At 42.6% G+C, this 24664-nt stretch overlaps 1 protein-coding gene across 1 annotated transcript in view; it reads right to left on the bottom strand.

The window, feature by feature from the left end:
• The window catches only part of grin2ba (glutamate receptor, ionotropic, N-methyl D-aspartate 2B, genome duplicate a), a 100405-nt gene that overhangs the window by 12962 nt on the left and 62779 nt on the right, over positions 1 to 24664 (bottom strand). The window contains exons 7-15 of the mRNA XM_088436870.1: positions 24193 to 24385; positions 15381 to 15495; positions 12549 to 12757; positions 11969 to 12140; positions 6669 to 6822; positions 6192 to 6317; positions 3644 to 3873; positions 3404 to 3564; positions 2947 to 3134 (exon numbers count right to left, since the gene is read on the bottom strand). Of these exons, the coding sequence (XP_088292996.1) occupies positions 2947 to 3134; positions 3404 to 3564; positions 3644 to 3873; positions 6192 to 6317; positions 6669 to 6822; positions 11969 to 12140; positions 12549 to 12757; positions 15381 to 15495; positions 24193 to 24385 (1548 nt within the window). The remainder of the gene's footprint in view (positions 1 to 2946; positions 3135 to 3403; positions 3565 to 3643; positions 3874 to 6191; positions 6318 to 6668; positions 6823 to 11968; positions 12141 to 12548; positions 12758 to 15380; positions 15496 to 24192; positions 24386 to 24664) is intronic.

The raw sequence follows: 24664 nt of genomic DNA on the forward strand, positions 1-24664 counted from the left end.
ACCTGATTGAAAATGTGCAGCGTTTTTTTTTTTTTTTTTTTGTCCGCTGGGAGGTTGAATGACGACTGGCGACTGCCTGCAATTTGCAAGGTATTCTGACAGTTTTCTGAGAAAAGTCACTTAGGAGCAATCTGGTGTCTTTCATTACTTTCTTTTACATCAAATAATTCGTTTTTGTGAAAAACAAGTGCAGTGATTCATGGACCAGAACCGCTAGTAAGCACCAAGACTGTACAAAACGACATGTAATAAGAGTAAATGTGAAACACTAATATTTTTATGTTGCCTCATTTGAGCAGGTCAATGAGGGTTTGTGCTTTGTCACAATATGAGAACGGCTATCAAACGCAAGCCTGTTCAAGACCAGTTGTAATATTGTAACAGATGTGTGCATTATCTATCTATCTATCTATCTATCTATCTATCTATCTATCTATCTATCTATCTATCTATCTATCTATCTATCTATCGCTAGCTTAATTGCTATATACATTTTTACATCTATCTGTCTGTCTGTCTGTCTGTCTATCTATTGCTAGCTTAATTGCTATATACATATTTACATCTATCTGTCTGTCTGTCTGTCTGTATCGATCTATCTATCCTACATGAATTTTTTTAACCCACATAATTTTGCTTGAGACTTTAGTCCTTCCAACAGAATGAAGGTCTAGCGAAATGGCATGAAAGGCATCATTGTTTTGATGGAACCTTTTGGTCTTAAAAGTAACGGCAAGGGTAAAATAAAGGGCCGCAAAGTATCACATTTGTTCTTTTCCGCTTTTTTTTTTTAAATTCAAATCTTTTTATTTATGTACAAATGTATTTAATGCATAAAAAACACTCTCTGGGCAATGCTAAATCATTTAAAAACAAATGTGATTCTGAGACTGATTGTGTAAAGCTCCGTGGTGTAAAATAGTACAAATAATATTGCTGATATTTCATTTACTTTTAACCTCAAGCTCGCCGTCATGGCCGAAATTTATTGCCGCTCACACCAAACGTTAACCTTCCCATCTTGCTACTAGACGACAGGGCTCTCCACGTGAGTCTCATCATTTTCTAGGTCAACAAGACAGGAAGAAGTAGGGTGAGGTGTGGCAAGGTCACACTGAAATCCAGAGCAATGTGGAGAAAAGGTTGATTGATTCCTGTGACGATTTTAGAAGACAAAGCTCAAATACACACAAAATAAGCACATAGAAAAAAAAAACATTTGAGAAGAGAACAACACATTTCCCTCAGACAGTCTGTCACTCTTGTATTAAGTGACAAAAATAAAAACTCACTTCTCATGGGGCGCTCATGTTGAAAAGGATGACCCATATTCACACACACATACACACGCACAAACCTGGAAACCCATACGCACGCAGGGTCGAAATACACCAGGAGCGATCCTGGCAACGCTAACTGGGACACACGATAGCCGGCCCCGAAGGGTCTCTGGTTCAGAAACTTGCATGAACATGATGGATGTTGTTTTTTTGGGGGCGGAAGGGAATTATTTAGTCCCATTTTTTTATAGTACAAGTGCCTGACTTCCATGCAGGTAAAGAGTGTTTAATGATGATGTGAATGTGTGTGACTGGTTGTTTGTCTTCATTTTTCCTTCGATAGAGTGAATTTGGCCTTTTGCTTGAGGCCTGCTAGGATCGGCTCAAGCTCCTTATGACCCAGCCCATGAGAAACAGTATTGAAAATAAGGGGATGGTTAACAGAATGACAATGATTGATATTATCGGTAAATATCTTTAGATGGGGTCACAGAATGAAAATAGACAAATTTGTCAGGTGAACTTTGAATATCTAGGGATAATGAACTGAAATTGTGAAATTGTGTTGTTTTCTTGTGTCAATCGCAAACGTGAAATAAAACATCATTCATCTTTTTCATCTCAGACTTGCTCAAACGTATTCTGGGTTTAGTTTACAGAGAGCATAGCGACGGCTCGCTGCATTAGCGTCTTTGTTGCTATCATTAGCTGTGGCTGCATTAGCGTCTTTGTTGCTATCATTAGCTGTGGATGCAGTTGCAGCTGGGTGCTTCGCATTTATGTGGTAGGCTAAAGTTGAGCTACTTTATGGTAAGTAAGCTCCTTCTTCCAAAAAATGCGGTATTTTTATCAAAGGTGCAGTTGAGGCATTTATTTGAAGTTAAATTTACAATTCATCTCTCACAGCTTCTCCATTTCTGCAGCTTTCTTCCGCTCATAAACAGAACAGGAGCCTAACATGTTTTTTCCAAACACAATGTCAGCCAATCAGTGTTCACTTGACGGCGTGCTTGACCTTTGTTTTCCATCCCCCTATAATTCTCAAGCGCAAGAAGCCCGATGCATAAAAATGGATCAAATCATCACACAGGAAGCAGATATTAAAATTTAACGTGATGAAAAAAAAACATAACACTTTAACTATTGCTGCAATTAATTGATTGCAATTAATCTGTTCATGTGACGCCCTTATGAATTAGCACCAAAAACAAGTAAAAAGAACCAATCCAAATAATACTGTGGCGTGCGTTTTATGCCCACACAAAAACAATGCAGCAGCGGCGGACAGACGACTATAAATCCAACGTAACCCCTGAGTTCTGCTGAGGGGATGCAATAAATCCAAAGCAGACGTTTGATGTGTGATGCCACAGCTCTGATCACAAAGAGCTAATGCTATCTCACATTGGAAACATTTAGAGACTATTGGCTTGCAGTCATTCCAAGGTGTTAAGAGGTTTAATTTCCCTCAAGGGTCGTCTGAATCCTCCATCCCGGGGAAGGTGGCCTGACACCATCGTCTTATTTGAAAATTCAACGCGAGACGATCTTTCGATAAATCATTCCAAGAACGGAGCCTCCTTGTGAACAATCCGCTCCTTTCTTTCTCGTGAAGCAATGTGATTGCCCTTGGTTTGCTGAGCTGCAGACAGAAAAACAGCCTCACCGTCTCCAAAAAGCTGCAGGATGGCCAGGTCCACGTGCCTCTTCCAGAGCGACTCCTTCTGGATGGCGATGCCGTAGCCGGTGGTGGCGAAGATGTAGCCGCTGCCGATGGTCACCAGCTTGCAGCCCTCGTCCCTGCCGGCCATGTAATTCAGCACGGCCGCGTCATAAATGAAAGCGTCTAGTTTGCTAATGAAAAAGAAGGAACGGGAGAGAGAGAGATAGGTTACACTTAATTAGCACTTAAGAGCAAGACATCAGAGCTACAACATTCCAATTAACCTGCTAAATAGCACTAAGCCGGTGATAAGTCTAATAGACTTCCAGACAGTTTGCCATGGCTGAAGTGGCATACAGTGTAGTGGTGGTAGGAGGGGGACCCATAAAACTAAACCGAATGAAAAAGGAGAGCTGCTGTGTACTGTAAAAGACAAAGCGCTTCCCGTTCAAATCCTCACCCGGCTTTGAGGCTCTGAAGAGCCTCGTTGACATTTCTCTGATGAAACTTGGTCATGTAGGAGTGCATCTCTGGATAGTTGTTCCTTATGTTCCTCTCCGTGCTCCCGTTTGGGACCGTGCCGAACCGAAAGGGAGGCGAGAAGTCGTTGGGGCTTTGGAACTAAACGCGGAGGGCAGATCACACGTCTGCAAAAATACTTTGATCGTGAAGCGGGGCGAGGATCGGCCGAGCAGCTGACCTTTTTGTCGGAGAGACCCGTGACCTGGTCCACGTATTCCTCCTGGATCATGAAGGCAGCCAAGTTGGCAGTGTAGGAGGCCAGGAAGATGACAGCGAAGAAGGCCCAGACCGACACCATGATCTTGCTGGTGGTACCTTTGGGATTCTGCACCGGCACAGAATTGTTGAAGACCAGACCCCACAGCAACCAGATGGCTTTACCGATGGTGAAGGATGGACCGTGGGGTTCTGAGGAAAAGACAACGTTTAGAATTACGATTAAAGCAACAGAATAACAGGCTGACGACAGTCCCTAACGGTTTTTGAACAACGGTTCAATTGTGTTCTTACTGGGCTTTTATTTTGAAGTCATCCAGCTGTGGTTGCACAGCAAGTAGCTGGACACACATTACATAGATACCGACATCAACACACCGCCATTAAAGGTTTAAAAATATGAGAAAACACTGAGAAACCATTTGACATTGTATGAGACGGCACAAGTCTCTGCGAGCTGCTAATGTGATGAGAAGCTGCATGGTGCATTCAAATGCAGTGGGAAATTTTAAACTCAGACATTTTTTTTTTTCTGAGCCATTCTATAACACATTTTAAAGTCTTGTAGTTTCTTGAGTTTATTTCCACCTATCTCATCCAATTTGACCAATCCAAGAGTAATTTTATGGTCTTATTCTTTGGCCCTCTTGGCCCTGACATCAACCAACACCGTTGTCTAACTGATGGACAAATATTTGGCACGGTTTGCTAAATTGTCATCTGCATTCATTGAGTCACGTGTCCCTTAGTTGCCTCACGATCAACTGCACGGAGATGATATCACAAATTGTGTTGTAACAAATAGACTAATTAGTTCAGACTCATGAACTGATGGCAGACTCCGATCAGCTCATTATGGAGTGATATAGCAGTTGGATTGTAATGTCTGTGTGGGAATGTGTGAACGTGAGTGTGTGTGAGTATGCAAGAAAATGAGGGGACAGACAGTATTTGTGCCCTCCATGTGACAATGTTTCCATTGTGATATGACCGCTTTGTTCGTGGTCAAAAAGTCTTGGTCGGGCCAAATGTTCTCTGTAAAATTTGTGACTCGGTTAAACAAATTGAGAGGCGACTCTACAATCCGCAGCCAGCGTTATGTGTCCAATCTTCGAGCTCGAGTTCAAAGGGAAGAATTGTAGCTAGGGAGCAATACATCCTTACAATATATGCTGAAGTTGGAATGGAAAGAAGCCATAGGCAGATGTTGTCTAAATATAGCCATTAGGTGGCCTTGTGGCTTTGGAGATCTAACGTAAAACTAGCCCCTTTGCTGTCAATGCCAACGTGATTTTAGGCGGTATGGAAATGTATGCAAATAACTTGCAAATGGATCGCGTGGAAGTAAAAGCGCCGAGGCTGTGTTGAAAGCAGAGCACAGAACACCTGTAAATGATGAAAAGGGCAACGTGAAGTTGGAGGAAGAGGAGGGGGATTATATCAAGGACGGTTGGGCTTCATGTGGAGGTGGGCTCCGGTATTTTTGTACATGTTTGTAACGTTGGATGCAAAATAATAAAAGGCAATATCACTACAAGGTGTATGGAAGCTAAAGGATTGAGTTTGACTTAATCCGGTATCAAAATCAATCACGCGTGCCGACTGCTGTCAAAACCGCACCGTCCTTCTCGCGATGTCATAGCAAAAGCGGGCAGAAGCGGCGTCAAAAAACAAAGATCGAGCCAAACAAAGCACAAATTAATGAACTGTTGAACTAAATCAGTTCCAAAACAGAATTTCGGGTGCGGCCCACGCGGCGCTTTAGCAGTTGATGCACGGACCGATACCGGGCCGCGGACTGTTGGTTGGGGACCCCTGCTCTAGAGGACCCCTAATTAGGTCAAGTGTAATGGATCATTAATTCCTTAGCGATGGTAGTGAGCTTTATGATATTAGGAATCAGGTGATTTTCTACATGTTGTGATTAATTACTACCATCTTTTCCATACCATAACGTACAAATTTTCTCAGGAAATAGACACTGCGCCCTACAATTCCATGCAACTTTTGTGTGCAATGAGTACCAAAATCTGTAAAAATAAATAAATACAATTTAAAAAAAATCCTCCGGTGTTGTCAAGTTACCAATTTTTTGGCGCTGAAACATATTTAGGTAACTAATGGTGACATTAGAAAAGTAAGTAGTAAGTACCATTTAGAAGCTTTAAACTCGTTATTATCTATCAATACTACCTTCGCCATCGACCGCCAGAAGCATTTAGCACCCGTGGCTTATGGGAGGTGCAAAACTATATAAAAATCAAAGTTAATACATTCTTATTGATATTGCAGACAGTTCCTTTGAGTGGGTCGGAACAAATTGCCCACAATAAGCAATTACTATAGAATGCACTGTCATCCTTTCACACCGTAAACTCTGTAACCAAAAAAAAAAAAAAAGCGAAATCAAAAATTGAAGCCCGCTGCTACCATCTTCAACACCATCTTGCATCTTGTGATCCAAACCGGCGCTCTCTTTCATGTTCCCGCGTTCACATGTGTGCCCTCACCTCTGCCGTCAGCCAGACAGCGGTTGTAGCCCACGGGACTGAAGTACTCAAAAATGAACACGGCAAATGCTGACACCAGCAACAGCATCACGAACATCATCACCCACACATCGGCGCTGAAGGGCTCTGGAGGGCAAGAGAGAGGAGAGCGGAAGATGAAGGGAGAAGAGTGAGAGGATGGGTTGAGAGAAGCAGCGTGGACCAACAGTGATAAGAAAAAGACACCAGTGGCGGAGAAAGGGAGGGAGAAAATGGACAAGGGTGATGTTGGGAAATGAGGGGGAAACAGAGCGTGAGCGTTGGGGAAGATGGAAAAAAATGAGGTTACAGCGGGAAGAAAAGGAGAAAACGTGAATATCATTTACCAGTTGAAGAAAAGGATAGACAGGTGAGAGAAAGGAAAAACATTCGTATACCGTCAAATAGAACATTGTCATGTAAATTGGCTCGCTAATCTTCCGTGAGAAAATTGCTCACCTAAGAAGGCAGAGGGTGAAACCGTGCCGTTGCTACGGGAAACCATGACACTGATGCCGGTCTCGATGAAGGGGACGGAGAAGTCGATGACCTCCGACCTTTCCTCGTTGATGGTCAAGGAGCCAACAGCCATGTGGGCATTTTTTAACACCACCTGAACAACAAGAGCAATACATGAAGCGTCCATGTTCCCGATCCACACCTAAAACCTTCGGCCAATCGAAGCAGCAGAATTTTGGAATTTACAGCAAAAAACGGGCCAGGCTGCCTTTCAGTAACTACTGCATTTATCTTTGCAAAGAGAAAGATAAATCTTTAGAAAGGGCATTAAACAAAGATTCCAGATTATTGATTTAGAAGATTGGCACATATATTAATCATTCCATTTTTTAATCAATAATTTGTTTCTCTAAAACATATTTCAGAGAGGTAATTTTTTGTTTGTTTTGCAGCAATAAGGAGTGTCAAATCAATCAAATTTTAATTGGGATCACCGTATTGGCTGCCACGATTAGCTAAGATGATCCTCAGTGATATTAACACTTAAGAAGTCAAACACTTTTTTTTAATTAGAAGTCAAATCAAGCACTTTGCCATCCTGCCACCAGAGGGCGTTGTTTCCCACATGTTTGCATGCCAAAAGCATCTACTTTTCTCACTCTAATATATTATTTACCAATGTGAAATGGCGTTGAGTTTCTCACCCGGTTTGTAATATATACAGTGCTAGACCCATTTTGAAAAAGTGGAATACATTTGGATTGAAATGAACGATGATGAACGACAATAAATAGACATGTTGATGATTAACATCATGAATAACCGTGATTAAGGGTTAGGGTTAGGGCCGTTTCAATATTTAACTTTTTTCAGATATTTTTAAGTGATTTGACATGGAATCTCAAGTGGATGGAGTCTCAATTATTGGAGTACATCCCCAATGTTCTGAATGACTGTCATGGCGTGGCCCTGCACAAATTGCACAAGCAGCCTTGATACCGACATCGTTCCCCAAAAGCCTTTGAGCCAAGATACATATTTTGAATTACAAAAAGTCTTACGGCACATAAACAAAGCAAAATGTGGAAACACAGGTTAATGACGTCCCCCTCAGCCTTCTCGCGGAAAAGCATTGAATGGTTCTGCCTGTCGCTACGTGTGGCTGGCATAGATTTATCGTCTCAATTACGGCAAATTGGATAATTTCCCGTGGCACACCTGATGATCTCTCATGACACACCACCCGTAATGTGTCATGGCACACCGGCTGGGAATCACTGCCATCGAACACATGAACGTCTGTATAAATTATGTCCTGAGAAACTGGAACAAGGTGAGCGCTCGCTCAGGTCATTGGTTAGAACTATTTTATCGCTAAGCTATGCACCTTGAATAAAACAACAACGAGCAACACCGCAACTCCACAAATCCTACATGTAGCAGTTTTTTACTGGCTGTCAGCCATTTTAGTTCCACAAAAAAACCATCGCAATAGTCAAGTTTGATATCTCGTGTAAGACTAAAAGGTAAGTATTAGATTTTAGAGGCAGACCTTGCAATCAGAGCGTAATAACAGCTGTCTAGACATCGATCACTTTGCGCTGATACACAGCGATACACACAGAGGGAGTCCATTGTTGAGAGGTCGTAAAGAGCACTTTATTTTCTTACCAATAACAGGCTGGTTTTATATGAAACAAAACCACAAAAACACAGTGGCACCTGCCTTCCCCGCTAAAAGGAAGTACAAATCAAACGCGGCGCCATGCCGTGTATGACCCGTGCTCTTTTACCTTACGTAAATATAGTAATAAAACATAATTGGGCTGTTAAGAGGGAATAATTGACTCTAAGATTCCTATATGGAGTTGTTGCTGTGATATCAGTTGCCATGTAGTTGCTACGGTTATATATTTGTCACCTTGGTCATATAGGTTCTTGTATTGAGTGAATAATTTAGGTTAGGTTCTTGTAATTGAGTGAACTGAAATTTCCAGCAGATGATTAAAACATGTACAATTTTAAAATGCACGATTCTGACATTTCTACATGACTGCAGCTGGATGTGCGAGATTTTGTGCTCAAAAATAATCTTATACAATCTCATATAAAACCAATGTAATTACAATTTTTGAGATGCATTTTAATAAGACTTATGACATTGATTATCCTGCAATTTTTGCAACATTCCGTTGAGCGGCAGTCAAACAATGTCAGGAATTCTTTTGTTGACTTGTGTTTCACCTCAAGACAGTAGGTGGCGGTAGAGACCAGTTAATGGCTATGTCTTAAAGTGTCATCATCACATCACACGACAAAGACAGACCATACCATTTTTCAATTTTTTGCGGGTCTTAATAAATGTAGCCTACAAATGTATGGATAGAACTGATGTCACAACAATTTGAGTGGCAGAAAGGAAAAAAAAATATTCATAAATATCTTTAATTACGCCTTTAAAGCATATATAAAATTACGAAAAAAAATGCAACGTGTATAGTTTGCAAAACGTGTGCACATGGGTCAATGAGTCTAGTTTTATGAGTCTAGTTTCCAATACTTGCTGAGGTTTTATTGGGATTTAGTGTATAAAGACTTTCTCTTTCCCTTCTGTGTCTTGTTTGCTTCAGGGTCCAAAACCTCCTTCCCACAAAGGATGTTAATTATTGTTTGTAGTTGTCAGTGGAACTGCACTAATGAGAGCTAGTTGACCCTCAAAACTACCTGAATAGTAGGAGTGTCACAAAAAAAAAGAACTGTTGTGTTGGATCTCATCAGATTATGTTTGTAATTACATAGCCAGAGAGTGTATGAAGCTATCTTACTGGCCATCAGGGGAGAAGAGAGGGATGAAAGTAGGTTATCACTGTGGGTCACGGCTGCTCCAAATAGGCCTCCCAATATCTCTCCTAGCCTCCCCCCTCCTCAGTACCTCACCACAGGTAGTATATTTAGCCCCCAATTTGTGTTCAAGTGGCCCGAGACTGTCGAGTTAATAAAGTGTGCATGAGTCAAAGCTCCAGCGTGCGAGAATGAATTTGTGCACTTTTGCATGAGTGAGTCATGAAGAGATGGTAGTGAACCTTTGTTCGCCACCTGTGAAACGGGCGCTCACAGGCAGAGAGACAATCGCTCGTGGACTCTGTTGTGCCTCCCGGTTGTCAGTGCCCGTGTGCGCCTACCTGGTAGAGGAGCGAGTGTGTATTTGCAGTCTTAGGAAGCATCGCCGTGCGAGTCCACCTGTGTGCGCGCGCGTTAGTGCCTAAATGTGTGAACGTCGCCCCGGGGGAGAGAACAAGCCTGTGCAGCAGAGTACTCATTTCCTTTCTCTCTCCATTTGCTCCCTCCATCTTCCTCCTACGACATGTTCTTTCCGTGTTATGAAAGTGACCCATGTGGGTGTTATTGAGAATGAGTGAGCAAGGATCTGATTTTGTGCGAACTGCTGTATGTGTATATTATTTATTTATTCCGTATTATGAGGTGCCCAACTCATTATATTATGGCCAATAAGATTTTAGAAGAAGAGTATGAATGGCAGTATAATTGGGCTGGCATGAGATCTCACAAGAACACACACACACACACACACACACGTGTGCATGCGTGTGTGTGTTCATGTGAGATCTCTTGCCAGCCTTATTATACTGCCATTCATACTCTTCTTCTAAAGCGCTCAACCGCAGCTGAAAAATGAACCTGTAACCTGTAACAAAAGCATAATCTCTAACACTTGCTGCAGTGAAAAAAAAAAACCTCAACAAAATGTAAAAGCAATTACTGACAACCCCCCCGGTCTTTTTAAGCTGGCACAAATTGTGTAAAAGGCCTCAACCGATCTCAGAAAGTGTTTCAGAGTGTGCTAAAGCACGCCGCCCAGTGCGTGTGTCCGAGCAACAGTCGAGATCTCAGTCCATTAAGTTTGAAATCTACTGTCATTTTGGCTGTTTTCCAACTGGAGAAGGACACAGCACGTCTCTGGCAGACAATGGGGGGGGGGGGGGGGGGGGGGGGCGTGCACGGTGGCGTGGGTGAGTGTTTGCGCGAGAGGAAGTCAGAAAGGGTGAGCAAGGGACAAAGAGACTGACATTTGTGCAATAATCGGTCCGTGTCCATGTGTCGCCACTCCTGCCTTTCTGAGAGAGAGAAAGCGGCAGAGAAAGTAAGAGGGTTTGACAAATGCCCCCCTCTCCCCCCACTCCTAATGACCATTCATTGTAGGGCCGAGAAGAAGACGGCACATTATGACGCTTTTAGCAAGGGTGATGGCGTTTATTACAGGTGAGGACACTTATAGCTCAGCGTCCGCTAAAGACACTCGCTGGCCCAGCAGGCTAACTTAAATGGCTTTATATAATAGATTCAACGGGTCAGTTTAATACAAACCCAATAGCCAGAAAAATGGACACGTCGTCATGGTGCCTGTGACTTGTGAAGGTTAGGCGGACTTGACTGTTCTCGGAGATGGTTTTCAACCCGTGACCTTTGAGCCGCTATCGATCCGCTTACCTTTTCCTTCATTACCAAACGAGCAGCCGGACGGCACAAGTGCGGCTTGCTGTAAAGGCTTGATGTACGAGACGCGACGGCAAGCTGTGACCGGGGCCGGGGCCGGGGCCGGGACGGGGGCCTATTATAGAACGTTAAGAGCCCACTGACCTAGCTGCTTCGGCCTGCTCAAAATTGAAGGGAAGAAAACAAAGTTCCGTGAGGAAATGTATCCTTTAGACGGCGGGGCTAAATATAGCCCCATTCATTTGGCCTTTGGGAAGAAAGGCAGACGTGTTTTTCACCTTCGCCCACATATAATTGCAAGTCTCTTGTGATATATGCCGCGGCCAGGTTTATTCAAACCAACCCAAAACAGCGTCAGTCACTTGCCACCTCTCGTTAACTGTCAAGTTCATGATTTATTTTTGTGAACAGATCTTAACTGTGATGCCATTTTATGTTGATTATTATTTATTTTTTTGTGGCCAAATATACACTAATAATTAACTTAATGGTGTATTCTGCTGAACAGAAATCCCAAAAGAGGACACTTTATGTTTATTATTTTTCTGTGGACAAATATTTATTTATAATTTTTATTTTTGAGAACAGGTCTGACAGTTTATGTTGATTATTTTTTGTGGACAAATATATATATAAAGTTTTTTCTTGTTAATAACAAATCTCTTATATGATCTTATATGATGGTAGTGTGCATGAATTTTGCACCTGCAAACAGAAATTTGAATTATGACTGAAATATTCATAGAACGGCACACACGTGCGTGTGGGAAAAAAAAAATCCTCACCTCTCCCACCATGCCATTCCACGTTCCATTGATCTTCTTGCCATGTTTTCCATTTGTAACCAGATACAAGTCATATGTAAACTTGACTGACTTTGCGATCTTCTTTAGGATGTCAATGCAGAAGCCCTTACAGCAGCGCTTGATGTAGATTCCAGGGGCCTTCGTCTGATTCCTGCAAATTTAAAAGTTGATTACCGTTTCAAACAATAAGCTGCTACTTTTTATTGATTTTGAGTTTGAACTGTTATTTTATTCCACACCAGGGGGCACTCTCTATTAGCTAACACATTCAGGTGTGTTACTGTTGTGTTGGAGCAGTTATCTAACAATTTGAGAGTGTCGACGTGATGCTGAAAATATGTTGGTACTGGTCTTATTTCTAAACAAGAAGGCATGTTCAGTCTGTAATGAAGGCATGATGTTACTGTAACCAAGCAGTTAGAAAAACACGTTTTGAATTAAAAAAAAAAAAAAAAGACTTCCATTCAATGAGATTTCACATCAAAAGTATGAATTTGGTAAGGTTAATGTACTTCATTAAAGCATATGTATATCACTTATAATAATTATCGGATCTCACAATGATTTGATCTGTTTGCGGCAGGGCACAGTGTTCCTCATGCAGGTCCCGCTAAGTGGGTCCACGTCTTCCACGATGACGAAAGGCGCCTCCTCCAGTGTCACTATGGACAGGTGGTCATCCTCCCTTGTTGCAATTCCGCCATAAAGTTCGTAGCGAGGCCACACGTGGTATTTCATGGAGAGGGAACCATTCTCCCATTTGCCCACCTGTAGGTTAAGATGCCATATATAAAAAAGGACACAGGACAGCTTTAAAACTACAGCCAAAGGTCAATACCAACAACAAATAAGTGTGTGACATATTACTTTGGTCGACGGTAATTTTATAAACTTTTGTGAAACATTTTTTACGGTAGTCAGAAGACAATTCTGATTAGTGTTGCTTTCGTATGAAAGAAGCAGCCAATCGCAGCTCAGCGTGCAAACATCACATGACTGAACAAACGGGTGAGCTGTGATTGGTCATTATCTGAGAAGCGGTGATGCCATTTCCAGTGGACAGCAAGTGGCAAAATGCCATACCTCTAATATAGATCATAACAGGTGGATTTAATTCATATTTCATAAACCAGGTACATTGGACAGCTTCATACTGTACTTATAATACTGTAAAATCTCAAAAGCTTTGGCGCTTTACTATTCTAAAATAATAAATAATAGGAATGTTTGTCATTACAGTAGATTGGGCCAATCTAATTTTTCACTTTTGCCTTCAAGTTGGCCTTGGGGGAGGTCTGTGCGCCACTGAGTGACTTTTGTTAATTTTGCACAAAATGCCGTTTTTGAAGCCCCCACCTTTATGAAATGCACCAGCGATAAAAAAAGAATCAATGAGAGGAGAGAACAGGTACCCTGAGCTGAGAACGAGCGGAAGGTTAAGCTGAAGGACAAGACCCAAACGGAGAAAAGAGGAGAATTCAGATCAGGTGTGTTAAGACGGAGACGGGAATAAACAAGAAAGAAGAGAAAGGATGAGCAGAGCTATGAAATCTGTTGTGAGAAGCGGCAATCGACGGATGGCGCAAAGAGTCACGTGACCAGCTGGTGATGAAGCTCATTCAGATGCAAAATGCCGCCTCCTCGGTGGAGGAGGGTCCAGCTGTGCTCCTGGAGGACTGGCCAAGCCCTTGTGGCTCTCCTCCAACCAAGAGTCATCAATTAGTCCGGTTGCCGGTCACATGACATCACTCTTGGAGACTCTGCTGCTGCCCTTTCCTTCAAGTGTCCACTGCACTCAGTCCACTTACGGAAGAGGAAGCGGCCACACATGAATTGGAATCGGTAGCCATGACACCGGTTTGTAGAGTCCTCACGCAATTTAAATAGGAACACGGACACACACATATTGCGCTGCGGGGAACTTGGCGGGGCCGCTCCAAGCCATGCGTCCCATGTGGGGAGTGCAGCCATCTTCTATGAACATGTATGAGTCAGTGGAATATAGACAAAGATGGTGATGAGGCTGCCGAACATGACTGGACACTCCAGAGTCTTCACACTCCTTCAAAAGGTGCCAGGAAGGACGCTTGTAAGAGCCGCAACTCATTAGGATCCACAAAAGCAGTTCAGCTGGAAGTCAAGCTGAGAATTAAACATGAGTGAGAATGCTGGCGCAAGAGGGATTGCGAGGGGGGGGCGACAGAAGGGGAGACGCTCACCTTGTTCTCTGATCGGAGGACTGAATATAAATTGAAGACAGAGAAATACAAAGACTAGAGAAGAGGAAGAGTCACAGGAGTCAGCTACAAGGGCGGGAGGGGGGGGGGGGGGGGGGGCTGCACAGGTGCTGGTGTATTTCGGCTTTATTTTAAGGAGGTGAGTCTTGGGATTCGTGACCTGGCCCATTTGGACTTTCTCCATCTGTTCTAGACTGTTTCTTAAAACCTAAACCACTATTTGCACAGCTCCAGGATTCTTTGAAAGGGTAAAATAAAAAGTTTGACCTGCCTTTGTCTTGCGATATCAGTTGCTAGGCAGTTGCTATGGGTATAAATTTGTCATCATGCTCAAGTATTTGTCTTTTATCGTGTATTTATCTGTGTCATTGCATATTCATCACCTTTTTCATGTAGGATCCGACATTGCTGTGGTGACTGGTTGTTTCTTGATGTACTTGTTCATGAGAGTAATTGAAGCTCCAAGTTTCTTTGAGTCCAATTTCCTAGTCTGGTTTCTGAGTCTAGTTTGTTTTTCAGTCTATTTTCCAATGCCTGCAGTGGTTACATTGGATATTTTTGCACAGGTCGTCTTGGATTTTATGACGTGGATGCAAAATTGCTGCCAATGGACAGAGCATTTGTAACTACAGTCAAGTCAAAATTTCCCCTTTAATATTTTATTAAAACATTTCAAAACAATAGCGTTACAGTAGTCAAAAAGATCAGACGAAAATAATGAGAAACATGTTTTAGATGGTAGAACAACCAAAGGGAGGGGGTAATGTTATCAAGCTACACGACGGTGGGACGGAGTTGTGATAATTAGCGGCTTTGGCAAATATTCATTCAGAAGCAGCGCTCGGGAGGCTGCGCTGAAACACGCCGCTCAAAGGCACCTTCGCCAATCTGATCATATCTAATCAGCGCGGTGCCTATAAAGCTTAAAATGCTATAAGGCTTAAAATGCTGCAAACCTGAAAATGTGATGATGAGGAAATGAGATATTTGTGTCCCTATCAGGCATTCCAATCCCTCAACTAACTGGCTGTCATTGCTCAAAGACACTTTTAAATTATTCAACAGCGATAATTCATAATTGGCGAAAAAAAGGGAACCAAGTTTTCCATTTGTCTTGGATACTTGCAAAATGACTATTAGGCACACAAACTTACCCTGTCCCACTGTCTGTCCTTGTTGAGCAGAATGATGACCAGCTTGGGGTGCATCTGATAACCGTCCTCACTGAACGACAGATTGCGGCCCTCAAACGTTACATTCATTAGGTACCTGGGTGGAAAAAAAAAAAAAAAAGTTACTAGTAGGTTGCATTTATACATTTGTGTTGCATAGACAATAACATGAATGTAATGTTGCTGTGCAGCACCAGCTGGTGAAAATTTGAATTCTGTGATGTTATTATAACACAGCTGATGTGTGAATGATTTTTTTTTTCATTAAAGTTGGCCGTTAAGAATGCCGAATCCGAATGTTCCCATTTGAGTAAATGCATCATAGCATACTGCATTGTTGTCATGGGAGGAAGATTTAGATGGCAACTTGTGGGGTGTGAACGGGGTCTTTGCTTGTGCAGGTTTGGGAATTTTTATCTGATGAGATGAGATCAAACTGTAATCCGTCATTTTAGGCCCAACCTGGAAGTGCATCAACGCTTTTGTCATGACTTCCCCGCCTATGCTAGCACAAAGAAACCTTGCCGAGTTGAACGCTGGACCAGAAAAAGCCAGTTATCTTAGCGCTAGCTCGCTATAATGACGGACACGACGCGGCACGGATGGATTTAAGTTGACTAAAAACGGAAAGGAGAATAGCAGACTATTGACACACTGCTTTCACACCCTGCTGTAGATGCACGAGCCAGACGAGGATTTACTGTTCCACATCGCACTGTGACAAGCTCAACTCAACTTGAGCCTGCTGGAGTTGTGTCTAGAGATTATATGTGCTCGGTGACTGAATGTCTTCTATTCTTAACCACATCTGAATGGAGTTGCGCAACCCAAAAACCTGCAATAATAATAATAATAATAATAATAATAATAACATACACAGTCTACCTTTCTGAATTTGAGATGCATTTATATATTTCGAACGTTATCTAGAAGAGATGACCGAATTAAACCTAAACAAACAACTCAAATCCGCTGTAATTCAGCACTACACAAGTATCCCCAAGATGAACATATTTTGAACACATTTGACGTCAACTAAGTTTTTTTTTTTCTTCTTCTTCGAAATGTCATGTCTTCTTCTGTCAGTGTGCTCGTGCGGCAGAGGACCAGAAAGTGAGCAAAAGCAGCATTGTTCATGTCAGGGGAAACGATTTCACCTTGTTTTAGCTCCACAACGTACACACACACGCACATACACACGTGCTGCAAATATTGTGAACGTGCGTGGGAGTGTGTAAGAGTGTGTATGTGGGAATATTTATGTCAGGTGAGCTCAAATCACTTCACACCCCTTCTCTCTCCCAGTCACACAACACACAAATAAACAACCGCGAGCACATGCGCTACCAGCCTTCTCCCCTCGTAAAGGTACACTTTAATGCTGTGTATTGCCATTGACCCACACCTTAACTAAAAAAAAAAAAAAAAATCCAACATCCGCATTACTTCTTTCTAGACGCAATGTTGCGGCCTTAGATGCTAAATAAATTGAATGTAACTGCTCCTCTGAGCAATAAAATGCATGAAAATCACTCTGGTTTTCTTGATTTTTTCACTCGTCACTCTTTCCTCTGTCTCCCAGCCACCCACCCCTTCCTCTCTGTGACAGTTTCCATGGAAACCTTCTACCTCATAACCATGGCTACCATATATATGTAGATGAAATATGTACGAGGAGAAAAATCTATCCATCCGCCACGGACATACCTGCAGTATGTAGATGGGTTTGACAAAATGGAAAGGCTTAGGTAATAATCCAGCAATTACGCTGATGCTAGCATATTTATTCGATTTCCTGTATTAAATATTGATCTGTTCAACGGGCTTTGATGGGCGGCTACATCCGGGATAACGGCGTCCCATGCAGTCCCGTGTGCCCCGCGCACGGCCCCATCCCACGGAGCTTTGGCACAGATACAAAGTGAACAGAATGCGCTGCATAAATCATGGGCCATTTACAAAATGACTTGACGCCGTGGCCCCTTTAATCTTGATGGAGCGAGCGATTGGTGGGACGCGGCGCGGCGCCGGGTCATTGTTTGCGATGGCGTGTTTGTCGGCGCATGTGCGTCCCACACCTCCCTGACAGCAGTCACACAAGCATATGTGTGTTGCCATGGCAGCCACAACCGCTGCGACTTCCGAGCCAATCTGCTGCGTCACTATGGTAACGGTAATCTCTCGGAGGGTGGGCGGGAACGAGACGGCGAGAGAGAGTGTGATGGGATTCAGAGGGAAAGAGGGCAGGTTGTTACGATAGTGCTCTTCTTGTTTTTCCATCGTATTCTTGCTTTTTGAAAATATGTATTATATGTTAGTTTGGTTATAATATTATAACTTTCAAAAATATCTTAATATGAAGATTTAGAAGAATAAGAAGTTGTAAAATATTACACTGTTTATATTGGATCTCATTTTGCCCAAGTGCCCAATTTGCAAAGCTCACAAATTAGTTCAAACATTTAATTTGCATTAATCAGTTCAATACGATTCAGTACGATTTGCATTTCCAAGTTTCCGTGTTCAAAATTTGTAAAAGCTCCACCCTTTGAAACTACTTTTTGGTACTAAACGAATCTGGTCAGACCCCACGGCTCCCGCTGTGTGTCATCGGGCCTGGCTTAAAAACTAGATGATAGATGTTGCCATAGTAACGCTCGCTCCTTGCAGCGCAGCCTCCTCTCTTTATGTTGTGACGTGAAATCTTAACAACTTAGATTGAATTAGGCACTCGCTAAACGCCCCGATTCGATATCTTGACGACACTATCAATTCAAATGAAAAGAACTGTCCACTTGAGCCGCTGAAAAAAATTAGAGAATAACAGCAGCTTTCTCTACCTGTCAAGCTAAAATATGGGATGGCATTCAGAAATGATTGAACCTAGTCACCCTCAATCTCATTAATAGCCTTATTTGTATTTATATCTGAGAAGAAATGTAAATAACAGACAGACACACAAACAGACACTCACTATGCTAAATTCATGGGTTGACACAGATACGTTTTAGCGCATGTTCTCATGTGAATAATAGAGGAGGAGTGTGAAATATTGATAAGCCAGTTTCAATAAATTAACCCCGGAATAAATTAGTCATGAATTATGCTCCTTAGCAATTACTGTGGTGCAATGTACTTATTAGATTTGCACAGAGGAACCTATATGGAAAATGTGCCATTTGTCACTGTGTGTTCAGGGTAAAAAGAAATATATACAGTCAATAATGTCTGTGACAAACTGTATCTTTGCTGCATGCACACTTAGGGTATGAAGTGCGAGAAAGTGTGAAGTCTCTGTGTGTGTGTCTGTTTACACTGGTATTGATCTGGAGGCCTTCATGCATATACAGTATGTGGATGTTGGAACCTGAAAGTGTAAACAGTAATACGTGTTAATAAAAAGAGAATGTAGAAAAGACACAACTGCAACATAATCAGGTTACAGGAAAAAACATCCCGTGGTTCCGAGTTATGGCGCCTAACAACTCTAAAATAAGACTACTATACGGACATAAGACGAATTAAAGGAACAGGGGACATAATGCAGGGTGAAGATAAGGCTACAGGATACTAGCAAGCTGAATAAACCCAGAAGAGAAGAAGGTAGGAGGAAAACAGGAGATTACAATAAAAACAGAGAGCCTTAAAAGACTAAAAATAAAGCAGGCGCACCCGAGTCGAGTCCAATCGCAAACACGCACGCACGCACGCAGGTGCACACGGAACACACTCGTTACACAGCTCGGTAGGGCTGTTTTACAAACACACACTTTTTTCCAAAGCACCACCGAGGCAGCAGAGGTTCCAAAGGGTCCAGAGAGCTTGAGAAGCACTTGACACCTTTCCGAGTTCAAGCTCATTTGGAACGTGTCCGCGGCGTGCGGGGTCAGCGGCCCTGCTGTCAAACTCATGATGCCCACACTGCTGTGCGTTGTCTGCTTCCATCGCTGCCTCACTATTCTTATGCTCTCTTTTGCCTTCCCTTCCTCCCTCTGCTATCTTTCCTTGTAAGGATACCGCAGGGCTGTGTACTGTCAACTTCACTTCTGACCTTCTCATACTGTACTTTGTCCTTATTTTCGTCCTGCCCTTCTTGCCTCATTCTCATTGCTTATCGCTACGAACGAGCCTGAATACTTGAACGAGAGGGGGGGGAAAGAAATAACATTGGCTATACTCTAGCTGCACAGCGTGACGCGAGCGAGCGAAAAAGAATTCAATGAAAAATCGGCTGTATCAAAAAATGCTTTGCAGCATTTTGAATCCATTTGTTGGACCGGACGCCTGAACCGTGCAGCTCCAGCTAATGAAGTGCCCTGTAAATAAAAGTTACAAGTGGCCTTCCATAATCTGTTTCTTCATCCATTTTCTACACCATTTGTCGTCGTTAGGGTTGCAGGTGAGCTGGAGCCAATTCTGGCTGACTTTGGGTCAGAAGTGAAGAAGAGAACTGATTGCCTGCAAAGTGCAGAGCGCGCACACACACATATACAGCTAGCTAGCTAGCTAGATATATAGAAAGAAAGACACAGCGAGTCCCCTAATTGAAGAACGTAAACATGTCCTAGTGTGATAAGTAAATACAAGTGTGTGATACCTTGCACCAACATCATTTAAGCATTTAAAAAAATGGAAATTGTTTTCAATCAAGGAAAATTCAAGCATTTTTTTTTATTTCAATAATATTATCTACAGTATGTGGTCCCACTAGTCTAAACATGGCATACGGATTAAAATTGTTACGATATTACTGTAAAAACTTGACTTACACGAAGCTTTTTTTCATTCATTCATTTAAAAAAACAAAAACAAAGCAAGACTGGACACTCTCAGCAAACTGGCACTATACAGTACAAACCAGACAAAAGGCAGAAACCTTTGGCTGGAAATGTGAAACAAGCCGTTTTAAAGTCATGCATCACATCTTGAGAGCAAAATCGAACAGGTTTTGTTGACCTGGAGAACTCTTCTTGCTGATTGCCTGCTCTCGCCGAACCGACGTGATTTCCCTGCAATTGAGCAAAAATATGTTCCACCGGAAAAGAAAGCGTGCAGTTTTATCGCTCGCGAAGGTAATTTGAGATGGAGCTGCTCGGAATAAATAGAAAACAGGAAATAGACCAAGCAGTTTCTGAGTCATTGTCATTCTTTTCCTACAGATTAATAACTACTCCTAATTAGTTTTTGAGAGTCAGAACAATTTCTAATCCAATTCCCATAGTTTGCCGATTAGTCTTCCTTTCAGCTTCTGGGTTCAATCAATTTTCCATGGTTTGTTTTCAGGACCTATTTCTTGCAGACTCTCTGAGAACAGATAATTAGTTATGACTATCTAATAATTAGGTCTGTTGGGCTCCAGATGGGTGGCGAATGAAATGGAAAATCAAAACAAAGCGGGGAGAGCAACCTAAACAGCAACGTGGAAAAAAAAAAGATGCTCTCGTTTGGCGCGGCAAAGACGCCGGCGGTAACGCAAAATCTCTCGCAAGTGTTCGATTATGTCGAAATGGGGTGATTGAAAAGGCCGTAGCATATGACTCACATCCTTTTCATCCTCATCAAACCATTCGGCGACCCCGCTGTCCTGCACGGAAGCATTTTTATGCGTCCGCATTCATTTAGTTCCTCGCTGTGGTATTTGAGTTCACCGGAGAGTGACACAGCCTTTCATTGAGTTGTTTCTCTTCTCATGCACCCTTTATCCATCGCCTCATCCATTGATTCACTTAGCGGCGAACCGCCATGCGCGGCGTCGCGGCGCCCGTGCAAGCAAACTATCATTCGCCAAAGCGGGCGAGCGGCCGTTCGCTTTCGACTTCATGGACTGCGTCCCATTGATAATCTCTTGATTGAGCACTTGAAGACAAAGGTTATCGCCACACAAATTTAGTTAAAGCAGCAAGGGGGCAAGGGATCTTAGCGGGGCTCGCAAGTGATCTAATCAACAACATGGCTAAGTTGATTATAAGACTGCGCGTCCCAAGCACAGGCGCTGGCTGTGGCGATGCTGCAGAACAGTGGCGAGGAGAAGGAGAACGCACACGGGCTCACGGGCCGCTTCCGTAAGCACTTGTACAATGTACATTTCATAATCGAGCAAACAATAAAGTAGGCGATCAAAAACAAAACAGTCATAAAGCAATGAGGGCCGTATTAAACGAATAGAATTACATTCTGAGCATATTATAGAGTGGAAGAAACTGTATACATATGAGGATGATAGTGCAAAATACCATGTAGTGCAACATATTATGTATTTAGCAGCTTTCCTGCACTGTGCAGAATTTGTAAGGTGCATGTGAGGCAGATTAGTGCGTGAGGGATTTGTTCAGAATCTTCGTGGCCTGTGGGTAGAAGCTCTTGATTAACAAGTATGATTTAGAGCTTAGCGAGTAAAGGGTGGCTCCTCGAGTAAAAATAAAATCGTTTTTATGGGCACTGGCACAGACGTGTGATGTGTTGGGATTAAAAAAAAAATGTAGACTGTGACTGTGGAAGAAATGTAGCACTTCAGGCATTACCTTTTAGTCTTGGCAGAGGTCCGCATTTTACTGAGTGCAACTGTTTCGTTAGGATAACATAGATTGTGCAGGTGTACTATAATGCTGTGCCCGAGGGTTCATTGCGGAACAAAGCTTGCAAGAGAAAACATGCAGAAAAAAAAGAGCAAAGGGTGAGAAAAAAAAAAAAAAGGAGGGGAGACTTAAGATAAGGCGAATGTGTTGCAAACAACGCGACCCAGTAGGGCGAGGAAAGGAAAAGGACAAATGAGGACAAATTAGAAGAACGTGTAGCGCAGCTGCCACATCACACGTTTCCAGAAGTGCACGGTGTTCGCAGGGAAGGAGTCGAGGCACGTTGTTTTCCAAGTGAGGTCGTAATCTGTGCGCCGCCATACCGAGTGCAAGCGAAAACACACCGCCGCGGACGTCAGCTTTCACTCACTTCTACAACACGAGCGCACGCCGGGACACGACTAGAGCAGACACACGGAGGGTCTGAGAGGTGAAGCTGCCCTGCTGAATATAATTCTGTGTTGAGCTCTGGAGCGCAGCATGAGGGGTTTGTGTTTACCCACCGAAACGCCACTGGGACCAATTAGGATGCACGGAGAGTAACGTGCCGCCGCGCGCTAAGCTTCACAGCCGGTTCAAAAGGCCTGCCGCTGGGACGGACGGCCGAGGGGGCGGGGCCGGATTTTCACGGCAAGGCGTCTATGAAGGGGGCTTTTGTGCGGGCGGGCTATTATTACATGGGTGGAGGCTGATCACAGTACGTATCACGGGATCTTTTAGTGTTGGGCGATTTGGGGACACTGCTTGGAACGCTCAGTCGAAAGGATACCTCCCACGTACTATTTGCACTTCATTTGGATTATATGCGCGCCCATGCTAAAATAGGATTTCGGCAAATCTGATCAATTGAGCCACTTCAATAGAAAACCTTCACAATCTAATATTACAATCATTACACCAACAAAATTGCCTTCGCAAGGAAAATAACGCTCCATTTGAAATGTTAACAATGTTTATATTGTGCTTGTTTTTACACTTGTGTCAAACTGTACTGACAGCTGTGCCTAATATTTATGTGGCCTATTTAGCCACATAGACAAATGTATAAAATGTATGCATTAAAAATTCCTCTGCTTCGTAATGGAACAGTGTGGAATAAATGGAAAACGGGAAAGAGACAAAGCAGACGCTCATTCCGTTGCCGCATCTTAATAACTACCCCTAATTGGGTTTGGAGAGTCAGAATGATGTCTAATCCAATTCCCTCTCAATATTATACAGGGCAGCTTTACAATATTATGAAATGAATGCACAATAACAAACAAATTACTAAATGAATGCCAGCGTGTTCATTGCCACCAGACAATTTTTTGTTAGGGTTTGTCATTCTTCCAAGGACATTTCTGCTAAATTAAGATTAAAAAAAAATCCAAATGATGACACTGTGTGAAAATACATGTACATTCAACAATAAATATCTTACTGTTAAATATTATTAAGTACTTAAATTGTGTCCACAAGATCTTGAGCTGGAATGTCAAGCCGGGTTACTCTGAACATGATCCAAATTACACTCTATATTGCGGTATCAGTTGCTATGCACTTTGCAAACTATGCAAATTGCATAGCGACCGCCACCTACTGTCTTGAGGTGAAACAAAGAATTTTCTGTTTGCAGACATAGCCTGACCGCCGCTCAACAGAATGTTGCAAAAATTGCAGGAAAATCAATGTAACGAATCCTATTAAAATGCTTCTCAAAAAGTGTTGTTGTAAAGGTTTTATACTGTCCAAAATTTGGACAATGATTATTTTTGTACACAAAATCTCACACGTCCAGCTGCAATCACATAGAAATGTCAGAATCGTTGAATTTTGAAACGTGGCATGTTTTAATCATCTGCTGGAGACTCCCTAGTTCCCCCCCCCCATTGATTCTTTTATGATCCATAATTTGTAACATAATGCCACAAGGTTAATTATGTGGTAGAGGAATGCCAGGATTTAAACTGTCACGTCAAGCAGTCTACCAAAATTTAGAGTGTACTTTTCCAAGTCTAGTTTCCAAGTCTGGTTTTCTGAGTCTAGTTTCCAAAGCTTACTGTGGTTACGTTGGATTTTTGTGAATTAAGACTTTTTCTTTTCCACTTCGGTGTCCTTATCCTTATTGACTGTTAAGATAACAAGTACCTGCATCATTTTAAATTTTGTTGCAAGCAAATTTTGAAGTTACACAAGCGCTCAAACCTAATAAAAAATCTCTCGTCAGCATCACTCACCTGAGGACTTCATTAGGGTTGCCCGAGATTGGGGTCTTCTTGTCAGGAGCTCCATGGCACTCAGACTTGAGCAAGGTGTGGGGTCCTCGGTCCATCATCATGGTGGAGGTCGCCATGGTTATAATAGCCACACCGTCACGGACGCGGGCTTCCAAGCCGTAGTCCCACTCGTCATAGGACACGGACAGCAACCCTTGGTAGAACAAAAAAAAAAAAAAAACATCAATCGGGGGCACGGCCGAAGACAGAAGCTTCCAGAAGGCGACGGAAGAATTTGTTTAAACAGAGCAGAAGTTAGGGAAGGATTGCAATCTGAACAGTTTGTTGATGATGACTGAGGTGAGAAGGATCATAAAAGAAACACAGACAGATAAAGTCAGAACAGGAAGAGAGTGTTGATCATTCTCTTGGACCCAACAGAGAGGACATGTTTTGAACGGCTTCCAAGAGACAGAATATACTACGCAGCCAT

The sequence above is a fragment of the Hippichthys cyanospilos genome, chromosome 16 (genome assembly GCF_059441005.1).
Source record: "Hippichthys cyanospilos isolate Australia breed blue-spotted pipefish chromosome 16, RoL_Hcya_1.0, whole genome shotgun sequence".
Taxonomy (NCBI): Eukaryota; Metazoa; Chordata; class Actinopteri; order Syngnathiformes; family Syngnathidae; genus Hippichthys; species Hippichthys cyanospilos.